The sequence below is a fragment of the Protopterus annectens genome, chromosome 1.part2 (assembly GCF_019279795.1).
Source record: "Protopterus annectens isolate FY-2018-M chromosome 1.part2, PAN1.0, whole genome shotgun sequence".
NCBI classification, from domain to species: Eukaryota; Metazoa; Chordata; order Ceratodontiformes; family Protopteridae; genus Protopterus; species Protopterus annectens.
In genome coordinates, this window is record NC_056727.1 from 773911395 (window position 1) to 773927311 (window position 15917).

The 15917-nt window shown below is 39.2% G+C and overlaps 1 protein-coding gene across 1 annotated transcript in view; it reads right to left on the bottom strand.

Moving 5' to 3' along the window:
• Positions 1-15917, bottom strand: part of LOC122792414 (xanthine dehydrogenase/oxidase-like) — a 1368088-nt gene that overhangs the window by 1164306 nt on the left and 187865 nt on the right. Inside the window, exon 6 of the mRNA XM_044060203.1 lies at positions 10509-10693. Coding sequence (XP_043916138.1) covers positions 10509-10693 — 185 coding nt within the window. The remainder of the gene's footprint in view (positions 1-10508; positions 10694-15917) is intronic.

Consider the following 15917-nt stretch of genomic DNA (forward strand, 5'->3'; position numbering starts at 1 on the left):
GTTTTAATAATTAGGTTTTAGTGTAAGAAACTGAGATAATTGTGAGATTTACATGTGCAGAATGAATAGGGTAGTGTTTTTAGTACTTTCTGAATTTTAATTTGTTAGATTGGTCAAAAATTGAGATGACAGTGTGTTCCATGGGTTCCTATCAGATTACCAAAGATGCATTTTGTCGAAAGCATCTTGGTTGAACTTGAAATATCGAAAAGGCAAAATGACGAAGCGGCATATAAGCAAATTCTTTCCCTGGGAAAGAAGTCGCTTGGCTGCTTCCATCACTTTGCTATTTTCGGCACTGCAGTGCGATCTCGGAGTTGGTATATTTAAGTAGGGGGTGTGGGGGGTGAAGCCCCCCACTTTATGCAATGTTTTAATGTCTTTTTTTTTTTTTGGGAACAGCAATTTTTTTTTTCCATGGGAAAAAAATTGCTGTTCTGGTTGTTCGATGTTTTGTGAATTCGAACTTTAGAGTTCGATATAACAACGATCGATCATTTGATCATTCGTTGTTCTAATATAGACCCGTGTTCCATAATATTTGGTGCTATGGATAAAGCCATGGATGCACTTTTTAGTTGGTATATTGATATGGTTGGAACAGAATAAGAGACAGAATTGATGGTCTAAGATGTCTACTGTGATATTTTGGCTTTAATATACTACAAGTGCAGGGCAATGTTTTTTGGTGCATTGTCTTCTAGACAAGATCTGCAATTATGTTGCTTTAAAGTTTTTGGGGCTGCAGGCATGATGTTTCATGGTTTAAATAGTGATATTCATATCCAGAAGTCACACAGCCATTTGGAGTCCTTAATCAGTTGGTCATTCAGTAAATTACATAGCTTTAAAAGTACTTGAAATTTGCTTGTTGTTTTATTTGCATGGCTCACGATTATTATGTTTGGTCAAGACACCCCAGCGGACATTTGTAATGGGTACGTTTTTTTTTAAGGATTGACTGAGGGTGTTGGGTTTTATGGATGTTAGCCTTCTATGAAACTCTAGCAGCATTCGGTCTTTTTTAAGAAAATGTATATAGTGTTTAAGTTGTGTGGTTATATGATGTACTCATACAATTTTAGCTTTCTCAGCAGATAAAATCATTTGAATAACAGGTGAAAGAATGAAATTAGCTGAAGAGTTGATTTTGGTATGCAGTGAAAAGAACTGGTTCTGGTTCTAATATGCATTTCTTAGAACTCAGAAAGATGGGAGCATGAAAACTGAGAAAGTTTTTTGGAAGGAGAATAAAATGCATAGATTTGTAAGTTTTCTGATTAAACATTTCAGGTAGATTCAGTTCAATCAATGTTCTGACAATATGTTTATAAGTAAATTGTGCAACATGCTACGAAAGGTTTTATTTTGCTGAGAAAATAAAGATGTCTATGGCTAAATTGTCTTCCATATGCTCATATAGGCTGTTGAATGATATAAGGACAGGGTTAATACTGTGTTCCTTAGAACCTGCGTGCCAGTCTTACACAGGAGGAAGGGTGAAATTCTGGGAAAGGTAACATTCTTCTATAGTATAAAAGCATACATAATCAATCTAAATGCATTTGTTACCACTCATTATACCTAATAGATATTCACACTTAGCTATGGTAGAATTAAATAATCCTTACAAAGACTATATACTCACTCATGTTTTCAGAAACCAGTTTAAGATGTTTGACAAGTTTGATTTTAACAACTGAACTTTCTGCATAATTATGGAAATATCCATATCAAACTGCCATGTCCAGCACAGAATGGTCATACTAGAACAAGTGTGCACACATGGACTTATCCAATAGCAACAATGTGTCTGTGGAATTTCATCAGGACCCCTTAACACATGTCCTGTCACTTATAAATATACTATGTGTGAATATTTTCTGTCCTTGACTAAATAATCCTCCTTTAGAGAAGTGCATATATAAATTCTTTACACTATTAAAATATATGGTTTGTGAAGCAGTGATGGTAACAAACGTTGCTTATGTGTAGTAACTACATGGTCACACTTCTTCTTCTGGCTTTTCCCGGTTAGGGGTCGCCACAGCGGATCACCTTGTCCGCTCATGATTGGCAGTGGAGTTTTACGGTGTCGAGTTGCCAGCCCGGCGCCCAACCTTCCACAAAAGGCACACACACACACACACACACACACACACACACACACACACACACACACACACACACACACACACACGCACACACGCACACACGCACACACACACACACACACACTCACACCTAGGGCCAATTTAGAGTGTCCAATCCACCTGCAGCATGTCTTTGGGAGGAAACCGGAGCACCCGGAGGAAACCCACACAACCACAGAGAGGACATGCAGACTCTGCACAGAAGGTACCCCCAGCTGAGGATCGAACTGGAGAACCTCTTGCTGTGCACCACCATGGCCGCCCAACTACATGGTCACACTACTTCATGGAAAGAGAAACACCCACTAAACTTACAAAAACCAGTAATTAGTGGCCCTGATAGATTCTGTTTTAAGCTGTTTAACAGGCATCCTGGTATGTTATCACGACCCATGCAGGCTGTGTTACTGGCTTTAGTAAGTGCAATAAGGGCCTGTCCCTCGTAATGACCGGTAGGGGGATATTGTAGGTATTTCTTCGGATGTGGTAGGAGCTGATGCGGGGAATAGTTTGAACTGAACTTGTTGGCCAGCAGATTTGCTATAGTTCCAGGCTGGGTATAAGTGTTGCCATTCATTATTAACTCGGCGCATTGCTGTGCATTTCCTCTGAGGTTACAAACATAATTAAAAAAAGCCTTATGGTTATCTTTCACCTAGGAGGCTATCTTTGCCTCACAGTTTGCTTTGGCAGATATGACCAGCTCTCTAATTTTTTTTTTTTTGTTTTGTTTTTTTTAAACTGGTAGATGTCTTTTTGCATTGTTTTGTCTGTTCCTTCTTGGCTTTGAAGAGGATTTTTTTCCTTTTGACAAATAACCTATTTATGCTAGGTGTCTACCAGGGTGGTTTATTTTTGCCAGTAGTCATAGGTTTGACTCGGACAGGTACTGCTTCCTCTGTGCATCTATGAATGTGGTTGTACCATGTTTTTCTGTACAGCTCAGAGTAGGCCTTAATGTCACCCAGGTTTATAGTGGTTTGTAAGTTTAATAAGCTGACACTTAGTTTGAGGTAATTGGCCTTGTCAAAGTTCCTAACAGGTTTGGAGTTTGATGGGGTTTCTAGGTTAGTTTTAATACTAAAGCAGATCATTTTGTGGTCAGAGCTTATCAAGGAATAGTTAATACAATGGAGGGAGCAGCATTCCCCCCATGTTCATGAATACTAGGTCTAGGATATTTGTACCTCTAGTTCAGGAGCTAACTAGTTGCTCCCGGGTGTTTGCAATGATGAAGTCCCAAAACCTCTGAGCAAATGGATTATGGATCATAGCATTATAGGATCATAGGAAGTTACTAGGCTAATGGCCCTAAGGCCACTGCAAGCTTAGTTTATGGAGGGATAGTTGAAGTCACCCATAAGTATGGTGTTTGGCTAAATGTTAAGAGATTCTACAAGGTTTAGGTAGGAGGTTGGTTTTCCAGGCTCATGTTAGGGGATCTGTAGCTAGCAAGGATATAATAGGGTGTCGCACCTATGGTTAATTGGGCACGGAGTATCTCAAGTGAGTCATGTTATTGGACCAGTCTAGTAGGTACTTATCCTTTATGAACACTGAGACACCTCCGCCCTTTGTTTTATCCTGAACTGAGGGGGACTGAAATGTATGAAAGGCATTGTAGCCTTTCATTGCCAGGGTGCTTTCTATGTTTATGAACCATGTTTCTGTGACTCCACATATGTCTGCATTCTCCATAATGAAGAGTGCTTCTAGGGAGTGCAATTTTTTTATTTAAACTCCTAGCATTGAGCAGCAGTACCTTTAGGTAGTTGTGAGTGATTTTTATTATGTTGGAGGGGTTGACAAATTGGCACAGCCTAAAAAAGACACTATGGGGATAGATAAAGTTTTTGCCAGTATCTGGAGGCCAAGAGGAGAGACGTGCAAGCCATCTCTGAAAAAGCATAGTGGTTTGTTGATCATATCTCCCCAGGCTGGCAGATATCGGATCCCTTCGTTGTGACACCAGAAACTAATCCACCTGATGAAGTCAATCAATTTTTGCTGGTACTGTAGCATCATCATTGTTGAAAGTAGGTTGCTACTGAAGGCTAGATTCATACCCACCTCCGACACATATTCATAGAGCTGCATCATTTCTCTCTTCATATAGTCCAGTAAGGTAGATCTTAGGTCATTTATGCCCACTTGGACTATGACAGTGTCATACTGACACTTGTAGTTACAAGACCTAACTGCATGTGTGATCTGGCGGATCATGGCCACAGACAGACAGCTCACTGTGATCTTCTCCTTATTTAGCCTGGTAAGGGGGGCATTAGAATTTCTTTCAATGGAATCCCAAATAACTAGAATGTTTGTCTGTGTGGTGTGTTGCCTTATGGGCTTGGTAGTATGAATTTCTGAATTATGTGTTTTATGAGGTGATCCCTTTTTTTGATTGCATGTAGGGCCACTGAGAGATTCTTTTAGGGAGTCTTTGAGGTTTGGATAGATTACAAGTGAGTACCTCTACATATGTGGGTCTAAATGTTTGTTCCTTAGTGTTGGTAGTGAGTGTTTTGGGTGTAACGCTAACAATCTTGTTTGCATTTTTCATGTGTGTTTTTATGTGACAGCTTTGCCTTCAATGACATTGTGTATCTACTTCTCTCTCACACTGTGTTTGTCTGTTCTAAAATTAAATGTTTATCAATGAATATGAGGCAGTTAGTACACATTGGCTCAGGATGCCCATAACCACCAGGCCAGAAACAGAGATGACAGGGAGTGCCTATCCATTATACCAGATCCTTAGTAGATAGGAAGGAGTTGGGAAGAAACACTTAAAGGTCTAAGTGAAAGTGTTTATTAGTGTATACTATTAGATGACCTGCAGTGGTGCTAGCCGTTGCACAAACTGGCAGCTCTTTGAGCAGCTGTGAACAGTGGGATACTATGGAGATTGTTTCCTATACAGGATTTTAAACTGGAGAGGTTTTCTTACAAACAAGGCATGGGAACTGCATTTGCACAGTGTGCAAACATGAGGCTTTTATACCATCAGGAGGAAAGATTTTTTACAGAGTTAAGACCTCAGGTCAATCAGATGAACATACAGTAAGATTTCTACCAGTAGTTCTCGATTCAGATGTGCTGAATCAGCCATCTGCTCCAAAGTGCAAAAACAAAAACCTTAATGAGAGGTGCCTTTGTCCATTAGTAGTACAGGGGACAGTCCTGGAGTATACTTTCTATTATCCATCCATTGATCCAAGCTATGCTTGTATATAGGTGGGCTTTGTTTTACATGTATGGGGAGTCTGTTCCAGAACATTGGTATCCTCTGTAAGGTATACTTGTCCACACAAACCATTATTTTGATGCTACAGAAGAGGTTTAGATCCCTGGACTTAGTATTTCTGATGCCATTTAACTTGTTGATATGCAGCAGGTTTATCAGTAATGGCCCAGAGGATGCCTAGTATGCAACACACAGGTCACCTTGAGACATGGTATTGTGTCAGGCCAGCTAGGACATATTTCTGAGGCCTTATATCCTTTTAGAAAGTTAGTCATATGTGTCTGGACAGATACATCTTTGCTTATAAGATGTGTAATATAGACTTTCTTATGACAGCGGACACATGTTGGTCAAATATTGGGTGAATGTCCACATAAAGTTCCAAAATCCTGAACAAATGGGTCAGCTATTAGAGGTGTATTGTCAATTTGGTAGTCAGGGAGACTGGAAAAATACTTTAAAGAAAAAAGAAACACAATGGCAAATAAGACCAGCAACAATGTTTCCCCCAGGGTTAAATGAAAATATTTCCATGGTACCAGTTTTGCAGGAAAGAAAAATAAGAAATAAATATTATTTTTATAGTTAGTGATGAATTTTAAAAAGTTTTTCTATAGAGCATGCTTTCTAGTGATGAATTGACTGTTGTTTCTGTATGGAATACAAATCTACTATATGTTTTTAAGAGTTAATGGGTAATGTAGGGGGGATGATTCTTTAATTGTTTTATCTTTGTGATTGGTCATTGAGTTCTATTTAATGAAGCAGCATGCTGTTTGCAATGTATTCTGATGAAGGCTATGCTGTGCATAGCCGAAAGCGCTTAATAAACTTGTACTACAGATAGACAACCCTCTTTTTTTGGATTACAGCCTGGATATTTTTGGTTTAACAAACATTATCTTTATCACCATCAGATGAGGTTTACAGGACAAAGTAGCTATAACTGTGTTGACTAGAGATGGGACTATTTGTGGAAAAAACTAACTTACTATTTGGTTATTTTCTCAGTCAACCATCTGGCTTTGCAGGACTAATGAGCATTTGCTGAAAATGGGTTTGAAAACTTGTGGCTATTGTTTATGTGAGGCAATGTTGAAATTGCATAACATTCAACTGTTGCTAGTTTTGCAGAAATTTCCTAATATTTGCACATAGCTTTACTTTGTTCTTTACAAAATTTGTGATTTCTGGAAAACCACTGAGGACTGTAGTCACTAAATATTGACACAGATTTGAATTTAAAATGTTATACTTTCAGAAAATACATGCTAATGCAAAAAATGTTATTCTAGCTACTTTCAAAGTTTATAACAGAAATCTGTCTCTGATTCTGGACCTTTGTTTTTCATTAATTTTGCAAGACATGCATCTGGAGCATTTCTCCCCGGGCCTCCGCTGAAAACAGGCTCTGTGGAACCTAGTCGGACTTTCCCGGTCAACAAATGTTAAATAAATAAAAAATAAATAAATAAATTGTTCCTGATTCTTGATCTAAGAAGATCAGAGGTGTTATATTTTATCACGATTAGATGTGTTGTACACATCAAAGTGGCTATAACTGCAGGGTTTGGGTGGGGGCTGTCTATGGATGAAAGTAATTTATCCTACTGTTTGCCCAGTTTAAACAGACTGGCTTTATAGAATTTATGTGAATTTGTATGAAATTAGTTTTATTTTTATCACTATCAGGCAGAAGAGGTGTACACAAATAATGATATGGCTATAATTGCTGAGTACAGTAGCTGTCTTTGGATGAGAATGGCTGAAGCTGGTTGTCTTGATCAGGTTAAACAATCTTTAGCCTGGCTTTGCAATTTAGTGTGCATTTGTGTAAAGCAAGTTGGAATACTTTACTAAGGTCATTGATTTCATTGCAATCAGACATTTGAAGTACGCACATTCAAGTGGCTATAACTGATTGGTACAGAAACTGGTGGAGTATATTGACAGTTGTTTAAATACTTTTAATTCAGGAAGATGAATGTAAAAGAGCATAATCATGTATATGTGGTCTTAAAAGGTGTTGAAAGCCCACTGCTTGAAAACTGTGCAGGGCCTGATCACAGACTGCAATTTCAAGTTGATCATAGATTTAAGACTGATGTTTCAGAACAAAATGAATTGCAATAGTACAGTCAAATGGTATCAGATATAACATGGAAATGAGAACAGCTACTGAAACTGTACAAATGAATCATGCAAAATTTTTAAGAAAAAACAGCAATTTATGGAGCGGGCAACCAAAATGCTGCCATTATGCATTCACATTAATGTGAAATACTTTCATGATAAATGAACTTGTACTGTCCAGAGCCAGATATAAAAACAGATACACTGTATATGCTTCCCATTAAGGAAATGTAACTTAATGCACTCTCAGTGCATCTCTCTTTCACCTTTTTGTCCTTCTCTTTGCATAATTATGTGTACCCAGGCTGCCAGGATATCAGCCATCAAAATACATAGTGAATATAGCAGTGGGTTCTTGTCTAGTTACACAACCACTTAAAATATGAGACATCCATTTACTCTCATCTTTGATTTCAGTGTGTTTATATAAAATCCATATTTATCTTCGAAAACTAAGACCAAAACCATACCCCTTTATCCCCTTCTGACAACCTCCACTCTTGGATGATTTACATGTTTTCTGGATATCAAACTGCTCTTCTCCCTCCTTTCCCACTGCTTTATTACATGAATTCATCCCTTCTACCTTAACATTCTTACCATCCTCAGCCATTTCTGTCACTATCCTAGTAGTTTACTGACATATCATATCTCTTTCTTCTACTTTTTTCAAAAGCACTGTTTGGCATCATTATCTGCACATTGTATGTGGAGTCTGTGATTTTTTCCCCTCATACTGAAAAGCTTAATAAATACTACCATGTATCAAAACCATGCACAAATATGTTCCGGGAAAGCACTCTTCTCTACTGCACCCCCCTCTAATAGCCTTGTTCCCTTTTCATGTGTTCCACTTGCACTCTGCTTCCACCTTTTTTCATCAGAAATACTGTTCCACACAAAGAATCACTAGATCAGTAAAGCATCACTTGCTCAGTTTGTGGGTAACATTCACACAGAATGTCAGTCTGAGTGTTCAAAGGACTTTCAGCTCACAATGCCCACCTGCTCCTTCAGGTCACTAGTTCACCAACTAGCTTCCCCACTTTTTCTTTAGAGTTTACTGAGTACTTCAAAAATATTTTGCCTTAGATTCACATATACTTCTCTTTGTAACAGTTTCATACTCTGTCATTTCCCTCCAATTACTTTTTATCTGTTCTCTACATTCTGCCTACCTCAAGATCTTGACACCACTGCTCTGATTTCAGTCCATCTCTCATCTTCCTGTTGCATCATGATTTCTTCTTTGCCCCCCCTTATCTTCTTTTCTTCTTTACCGATGCAGTCTTCATCCTACACTATTCAGATGAATTACTTCACTAGTGAGGTAAAAAGAAAAGAAAAGCGGTCTGTGCATCTACTGCTGTTTCTGCTGGAGTATAACTTAAATTCCAGCTCCCCTTACCTTCTCTGAGAGTATGTTTCTGATCCAAGAGTAGAGTTTAGTGAGGTTAAATGGATACCATTATGCACACAATTCTGCCTGCCTTTAACGATAGACACAGTAAGCTAGGCCTTATGCCTGCAGTTTTTAGACTGGCTTTTATTTCATCGAAGACTATCTTCTGAAAGTGACAGTGCATATGAGCAGGCTGCAAAGAGAGCTACACTTGCTTCCACAGGTCCATCACTTATACATCTTAACATAAATGAGGCAAAGTCTTTGCTCTGCATGATCTACATATAAATGTTATTTGCCTTGATGACCAGGTAAAATTATTTGCCTCTCCCCTCTTTTCCATTTAACTCTGTGTCTGTATTAGCATTATGCAGCAGTCCACTCTGTGGGTTCACTCATCTTCTTGGCTCAGTATGTTATTAGAGTGCAACTTAACACCATTTCACAACCTGAGAGGATCCCTATCAGCTCACCAAAAAATCAGCTCAGCGAACAGCATTTTCAGTGCACTTACATCGAATGTGACATTTGTCGATCTGTTCATACTGAGACTGCAGTACAATGAGGATCGGAAAATTTGTCTTTTCCCCACTATAGTGGAATCTAGGAGTTAGTATATATATATATATATATATATATATATATATATATATATATATATATATATATATATATATATATATATATACACATATATAAATTAGTGGAGGATGTAGGGGTGCAGCCCCCACATGAGTGGAATTCAGTGAACGGCATTTGCGATGAAATGACATTCGTTGAAGTGTCACTTCGATGAACTGATATAGACCCACCTGAGAGATGCCTGCAGCCAGACGTCATTGCTGTACGGTCTATTCCAAGTGTTATTAGTCTTCTGATATAAAACTTCTGCAACCACTGTTTCAAAGGAAGTGCATCCATTAGTACTACATGTGCCATTTCTGTTCCACAGGAAGTGTATCCATTAGTACTACACATGTCATTTCTGTTCCACAGGAAGTGCACCCATTAGTACTACACGTTTCTTTTCTTGCCTCCTTTTTATTATCACTTGAGACAGAGTTAGAATACATATGTTGTTTCCTGATTGTTGCCTTTTATCTGAAAACCCTTGGGGCAACCTACAACATATTTCCTGTAAAGGAAGCAGCTTATAATTTTTTCTCCACACAAGCAATGTATGTGTTGCTCCTTCAGTGCACTTATCACAGACTGTGTAGCTCAAATGTTTTCACACTTTTAACTATTCTTTAGGTTTAGTGATCATGATATGACTTGCAAGTGCCCATTACTGTTCTTGAGAGCTTGGCAGATCAGTTCAATCTGTTATATCATTAGCAACTCCACAACAACAACAACTCTACACCCATAAGTGATTGTCATTAATATGGAGAATAATCCATACAATTTAGTAGCGTGCATTCATCATACCATATACAAACATTTTACATGAAAACAAATAAGACACATTCAAAATTCTGTAAACTGTTGTTCTTGCAATCGATAAAACAAGTATTAACAATTATACCACAATGGAAAGGTTTTAAAACTAAATTATCCAAATTATTGTTACCTTCCTATAAGCCTCTGACATGTTTTCTTTGGCATTACTGTAATGGCTGCCATGCCTCCGTAACTCAGCTTTAATTCATCCACCACATTTGTACCATCTTTAAAGTAAACCTTCATCCCACAGTTCACTATGGCAATATCATCATCCCGACGGGTTGCTTGTTTGTAAGCTGCAACGTATTCACCCTAGAAGAATAGACCATATAAAAGTCATGACACACAATGCCAATCACTTTAGCAACAGTCGTTAATAATTTCATTTATTTGAAATGATTGAGACATTCTATACACAAGATGGCAAAAGACAGGTATTGACTGTTACAGCATTTATATGAAGGACAGCAATAAATATGTGGGAAATTGTTATCAGACAGACAACCATATTAAATTAAAAATTAACACAATACATGCACAAGTGAATTCAGCAAGTATTACCTGTCATATGGGTGTATTTGACTGTTATCTATTTTACATTAATTGTTTCAGTGAGTTCTTGTTTAATGTACTATATAAAGCTTGTGTATTGTTATTATGCAATGCCAACATTAAGTGTGGATATTGGCAATTCAGAGACAAAGACAATCAAAGAAAGGATCCTCAGCCATTACAAAACCACTCTGTTAAAACACCATCCACAGTTACACATAGTAACATTGTATCAACTGCCTGCACTGCTCAGCCCTTACGGCAAACCAGCACACTGCCAAATTTCCTGGTTATTGGTGATTCTATAGTTCGGCACACCCATGTCCCCCTCACCAGACTGAGTAAGGAGAGAGTCATGGTTAGCTGCCTTTTTGGGGCTAGGATCTGTTATGTCACACAAGCACTCAGGTTATTGAACCACAGGTCCCAGTATGACTCTGCCATAGTCCATGTGGGTGTTAATGACCTGAGGTGTACCTCCCTTGACTATATGAAGTGCGACATAATCGAACTTGCTGATTATGTGTCTCAGGCAGGTATGAGCTTAGCACTGAGCAGCATTCTACCTTCTCCAAGGATGATGCCATGTTAGCAACAGAAAATGATTTACTTTAACAATTGGCTTAGCTTCTGGTGTCAGTCCAAGAGGGTACAATATTTGACAGCCTGAGAGGACATGGTTGACAGACTACCCTGCTTTGCCAGGGATAGTCTGCTCTTGTCCCCTCAAGGCTTTTGGATATTGGCAAAGACCTTTTAACCCCCCATAGTGCATTTTGTAGGGAATGCCAAACTGATAAACCTACTGACTTAACTGAACCTATGAAGGAATATCTGGAGGTGCTACTGACTAATGCTAGAAGTGTTAACAAGAAACTCCTCTCCCTACAAGCCTTACTCTCCCTGAAGAGTGTAGACATCTGTGTAGTAATAGAGACATGGTTTAAAGTCACTGAGAGTACCCCAGCAATGCAAGGTTATAATGCCATTCACACTTTTAGACCAGCTACTGCACAGGAGGGAACTAAAGGTGAAGGACTGTCAGTCTATATTAAGACTAATCTTATGTCCAGATTAGTTAAAGTTTATGACCCACTGGAACTCATATATGTGCAACTCACCATAAACAGGGTGCTGCACCATATCCTTGTGACCTATAAGGTTCCCTTCATGTCCCAGGAAACCCATACTACCTATCTCAATGTACTAGAACCCCTCACTGTTCAACTCAATAGAATATTCATGCAGGATCTCAGCTACCTCTCTAAAGATTGGGAATCCTACATCACTTCTAATGCACAAGCCCATTGATTCCTAAACTTTGCTAATACCAACATCCTGGAACAGTTAGTACATTATCCTACCAGGGGTACAAATATCCTTATCCTTGTACTCACAAACATGGGGGGCCAATGTTCCTCACTCAATGTAATATCTTTGCTTGTCAGATCTGACCATAAGGCAGTATTACTTGAAATAAAAATTAAATCCAGGGATCCAGCAAAACCAAAAACCTTTAGGAACTATTCCAAGGCTAACCTCTCTCTCTCTCTAATAAGCATCACCTTGGAAAAATTCCAAGCACCCCCAAACCCAGTAAACACCACAAAATACAGTGAGCTATTTACAAATTCCCTGTGCAATCATATTAATAGCTGTATAGAGTGATTTGTGCCCACTCATATTAAGAATAAGACAAACTCAAAAGTCAAGCCACTGTGGTGGAATCACAATATCAATCATTTATACAACAAAAGAAAAAAATATTGGCAAAACATAGGAGGAACAAAACTATACAAACTAAAATCCTCCTGACCAATCTAAACAGGCAGCTAAGAGGGTAAATTAATAATTCAAAGGCTAAATCTGAAGAAAAATAGTTTCTCAGACAAAGGACTAAGACAAAGCTTTCTACAGCTATGTCTGTAACCTCAGAGGAAGTACACACCAATGCACAGAACTTACTGTAAATGGCATTGTCCACAGTGAACAGGAGACCATTGTCAACCTTTTGGCTGACAGGTTCAGCTCAAATTTCTCCACCCACTCCTCCTGATACTCCAAAGGAAATACCACATAGCAATCCCCCCCAACCATTACAAGGGAATAGGTCTTCAATGCAGTTTCCAAGGCCAGAAACAGTGCATTGATGGGCCCCAATAATATCCCATAATATTTAATAAATAGCATGAAACAAGACCTCTCTGGTCCACTTGAATCACTTTTCAACTGGACCCTTAGTCAGGTTTTGTGCCCAAAGAATAGACGATGGTTACAGTCATTCCCCTGTACAAAGGAGGTCCAGGCACTGATCCAGATTACAGGCCCATGCGTCTTACCAGCCTCATATGTAATGTAAGGTCATGGAAAGATCCATCATGAACATGATAAATGAGGATATAGGCAAACTGCAAATGCTATACCCATCACAGTTCAGCTTTGTTAAAGGAAGGTCATGCCTATTAAATCTGGTGGACTTTTTTGATTGGGTCACCAAAGCATTTGATGAAGCTAAGACTGTGCATGCATCTTACGTCAACCTGGCCAAGGCTTTTGACACAAAACCCCACTCAGGCATTTTAGGCAAGCTCACTAATTTAGGTATAAACCCTTTTATCACCCGCTGGGTAGCCAACTGGTTCAATGATAGGACCCAGGAGGTCAAAATAGATGAGGCCACCCCAAAAGGCCAGCCACTAGTGGAGTCCCCCAGGGCTCGGTACTGGTCCTGGTCCTTTTTGGCATCTAATTCTCTGAAATGAAAGCAAATGCTGAAGGTTTGTGGCTGACTAAGTTTGCAGATGATTGCAAGCTGGGGCTTATCATCAACTCCCCTGCAGACACTAGCATTCTTCAAGAAGATCTATCTCTAACTAATAAATGGTGTCAAAGCCATAGTCTTAAACTCAATGCTAAGAAATGCATAATTGTACCCTTTGGCAAATCAACCACCCTGGCTAATTACCATGTTGATAATACACCACTAAGAGTCAACCTAATGGTCAGGGGTCTTGGTATACATGTAGACCATAGCCATACCTTCAACCACCACATGGCCACAATGGGAAGGAAATCCTTTTATGTTGCACAACTTATAAGTAAGGGCATGGAATCTAAGGTTCAAATAAGTCATTATTCCACTGTACTCTGCCCTTATCAGACCAATCATAGAGTATAATGCTCCCTTTGGTATGTACCTGACTAGGCATATGCAGAAATTAGAGCAACCTCAGAGGTTCCTTACAAAAAGAAAACAAGGCATAACAAACCTGCCTTATGCAGTGTGCCTTAAAGCTCTTTCCCTCTACTCATTCTTCTATATATTGTTGAGGGGTGATCTATGCCTGGCTTACAAGGCATCCACAAGTCCCTCAATTATGAATCTCCTACATATCCATAAGTCAAAGTGTACCAGAAAAACAAGGTCTAGGGATGTGAATTTTGTCTGTGATATAAACAGAACATGCTGGAGAGACAGATATGCATCCCAGAGACTGTCCCTTCTATGAAACAGGCTTCCCATCCATGTGAAGCTGAGTTCATCTATTGCCCAGTTTAAGCACAACTTAGACAAGTGGATGGGGAATAGGAAATTTATACTGGACCTGGCACCCATGTCCCATTATGGCCAGAGGTAGCTTATAAATGCCTGGCCCTCAGTGTCCTATTTGGATGCAGGACATCATTATTCTTTTGGGAAAACATGGCTAGGTTTAGAAAGGCCCCTTGGGTTGTTAGCCTAGTAACAGTATATGAATCTTTGAATCCATGAATCTATGAAATGCATGTCTTCTTAGCTGAGAGAAGTTTCATGCAGTCATACAGCAAATCTTTCAAATTCAAATTTCATAGAAGTTATATAATATTGTTATTTCACCAATACTCCAACTATTTGATATTTTTAATATTTATTAAAAACTATTCATTTAGAAAATCCTGTGATAGAGGTCTGCCATGTTATTCCCAGTTTTTCTGTTTGTTGCTTTATTCATTCATGCATACTCTGTTTATAGGTTCATAGGTTCATAGGTAAGTACTAGGCTATCTGCCCTAGGGCCTCTACAAGCCTTGCCAAATGAGTTTCCTGGCTTTTGCCACTCAAGAAAATTATTTTATTGTGCCCCTGTCGAGCAGAGCTGCAGCAGTGATTCTGGGGTGAATTTCCTATTACCCATCCAATTGTCAAGATTTCTCTTAAAGAGGGCTAATGAGGAGCTTTGCTTGACATGAATGGGCAGCCTATTCCAGAGCAGGGGAAGTCTCTGAGACAGGAATCTATCCCTCCAGCATGTTCTGTTTATTGTGGTGACAAGGTTTAGGTCCCTGGAGCATGTGGCTCAGAGAACTTGGGATTTCTTTAAATGTAGCATGTCCATCAGGTCTGGGTTAGACATGGCTTTGTACATTAGGCAGAGGTCACCTCAGAGTAGGCGATATGTGATGGAGTAGAGCTGGAGTTTTTTGAGATGGTCGGCATATGGCATCTGTTTGAGGCCAGTAATCCTTAGTGAGGTATTTCTCTGGCCTTTCTAGCTGTTGCAGATGTCTTGTGAGGTACATGTCAAATGGGGCATTGTACTCTATGATGGGTCTAATAAGGGATGAGTAGAGAGGAACGATGACCTCTCTCTTTTTGGAGAACCCCTTTGTGATGAGGTGTGCCACACAGAAGGATTTCCTGACTACTGTGGTGATGTGATTATCAAAGGAGAGACTACTAACCACCTATATCCCAAGGTCTCTTATCACACTTCCAGTGTTTAGTAGGCTGCCGCCTATGTGTTAGTTCATGGGTATGGTATTTTTCCCAAAGGGGATGACAATGCACTTCTTGGCATTGAGCTTTAGGCCATGACTTTGATACCAAGCATCAGTTTCAGTGAGGCCTCTTTGTATAATGTCCACATCCTTAGGTGAATTGATTATGGCTCCTAGTTTGCAGTTATCTGTGGATTTCATTAGCCAGAGACCAGCTGTATTTGAC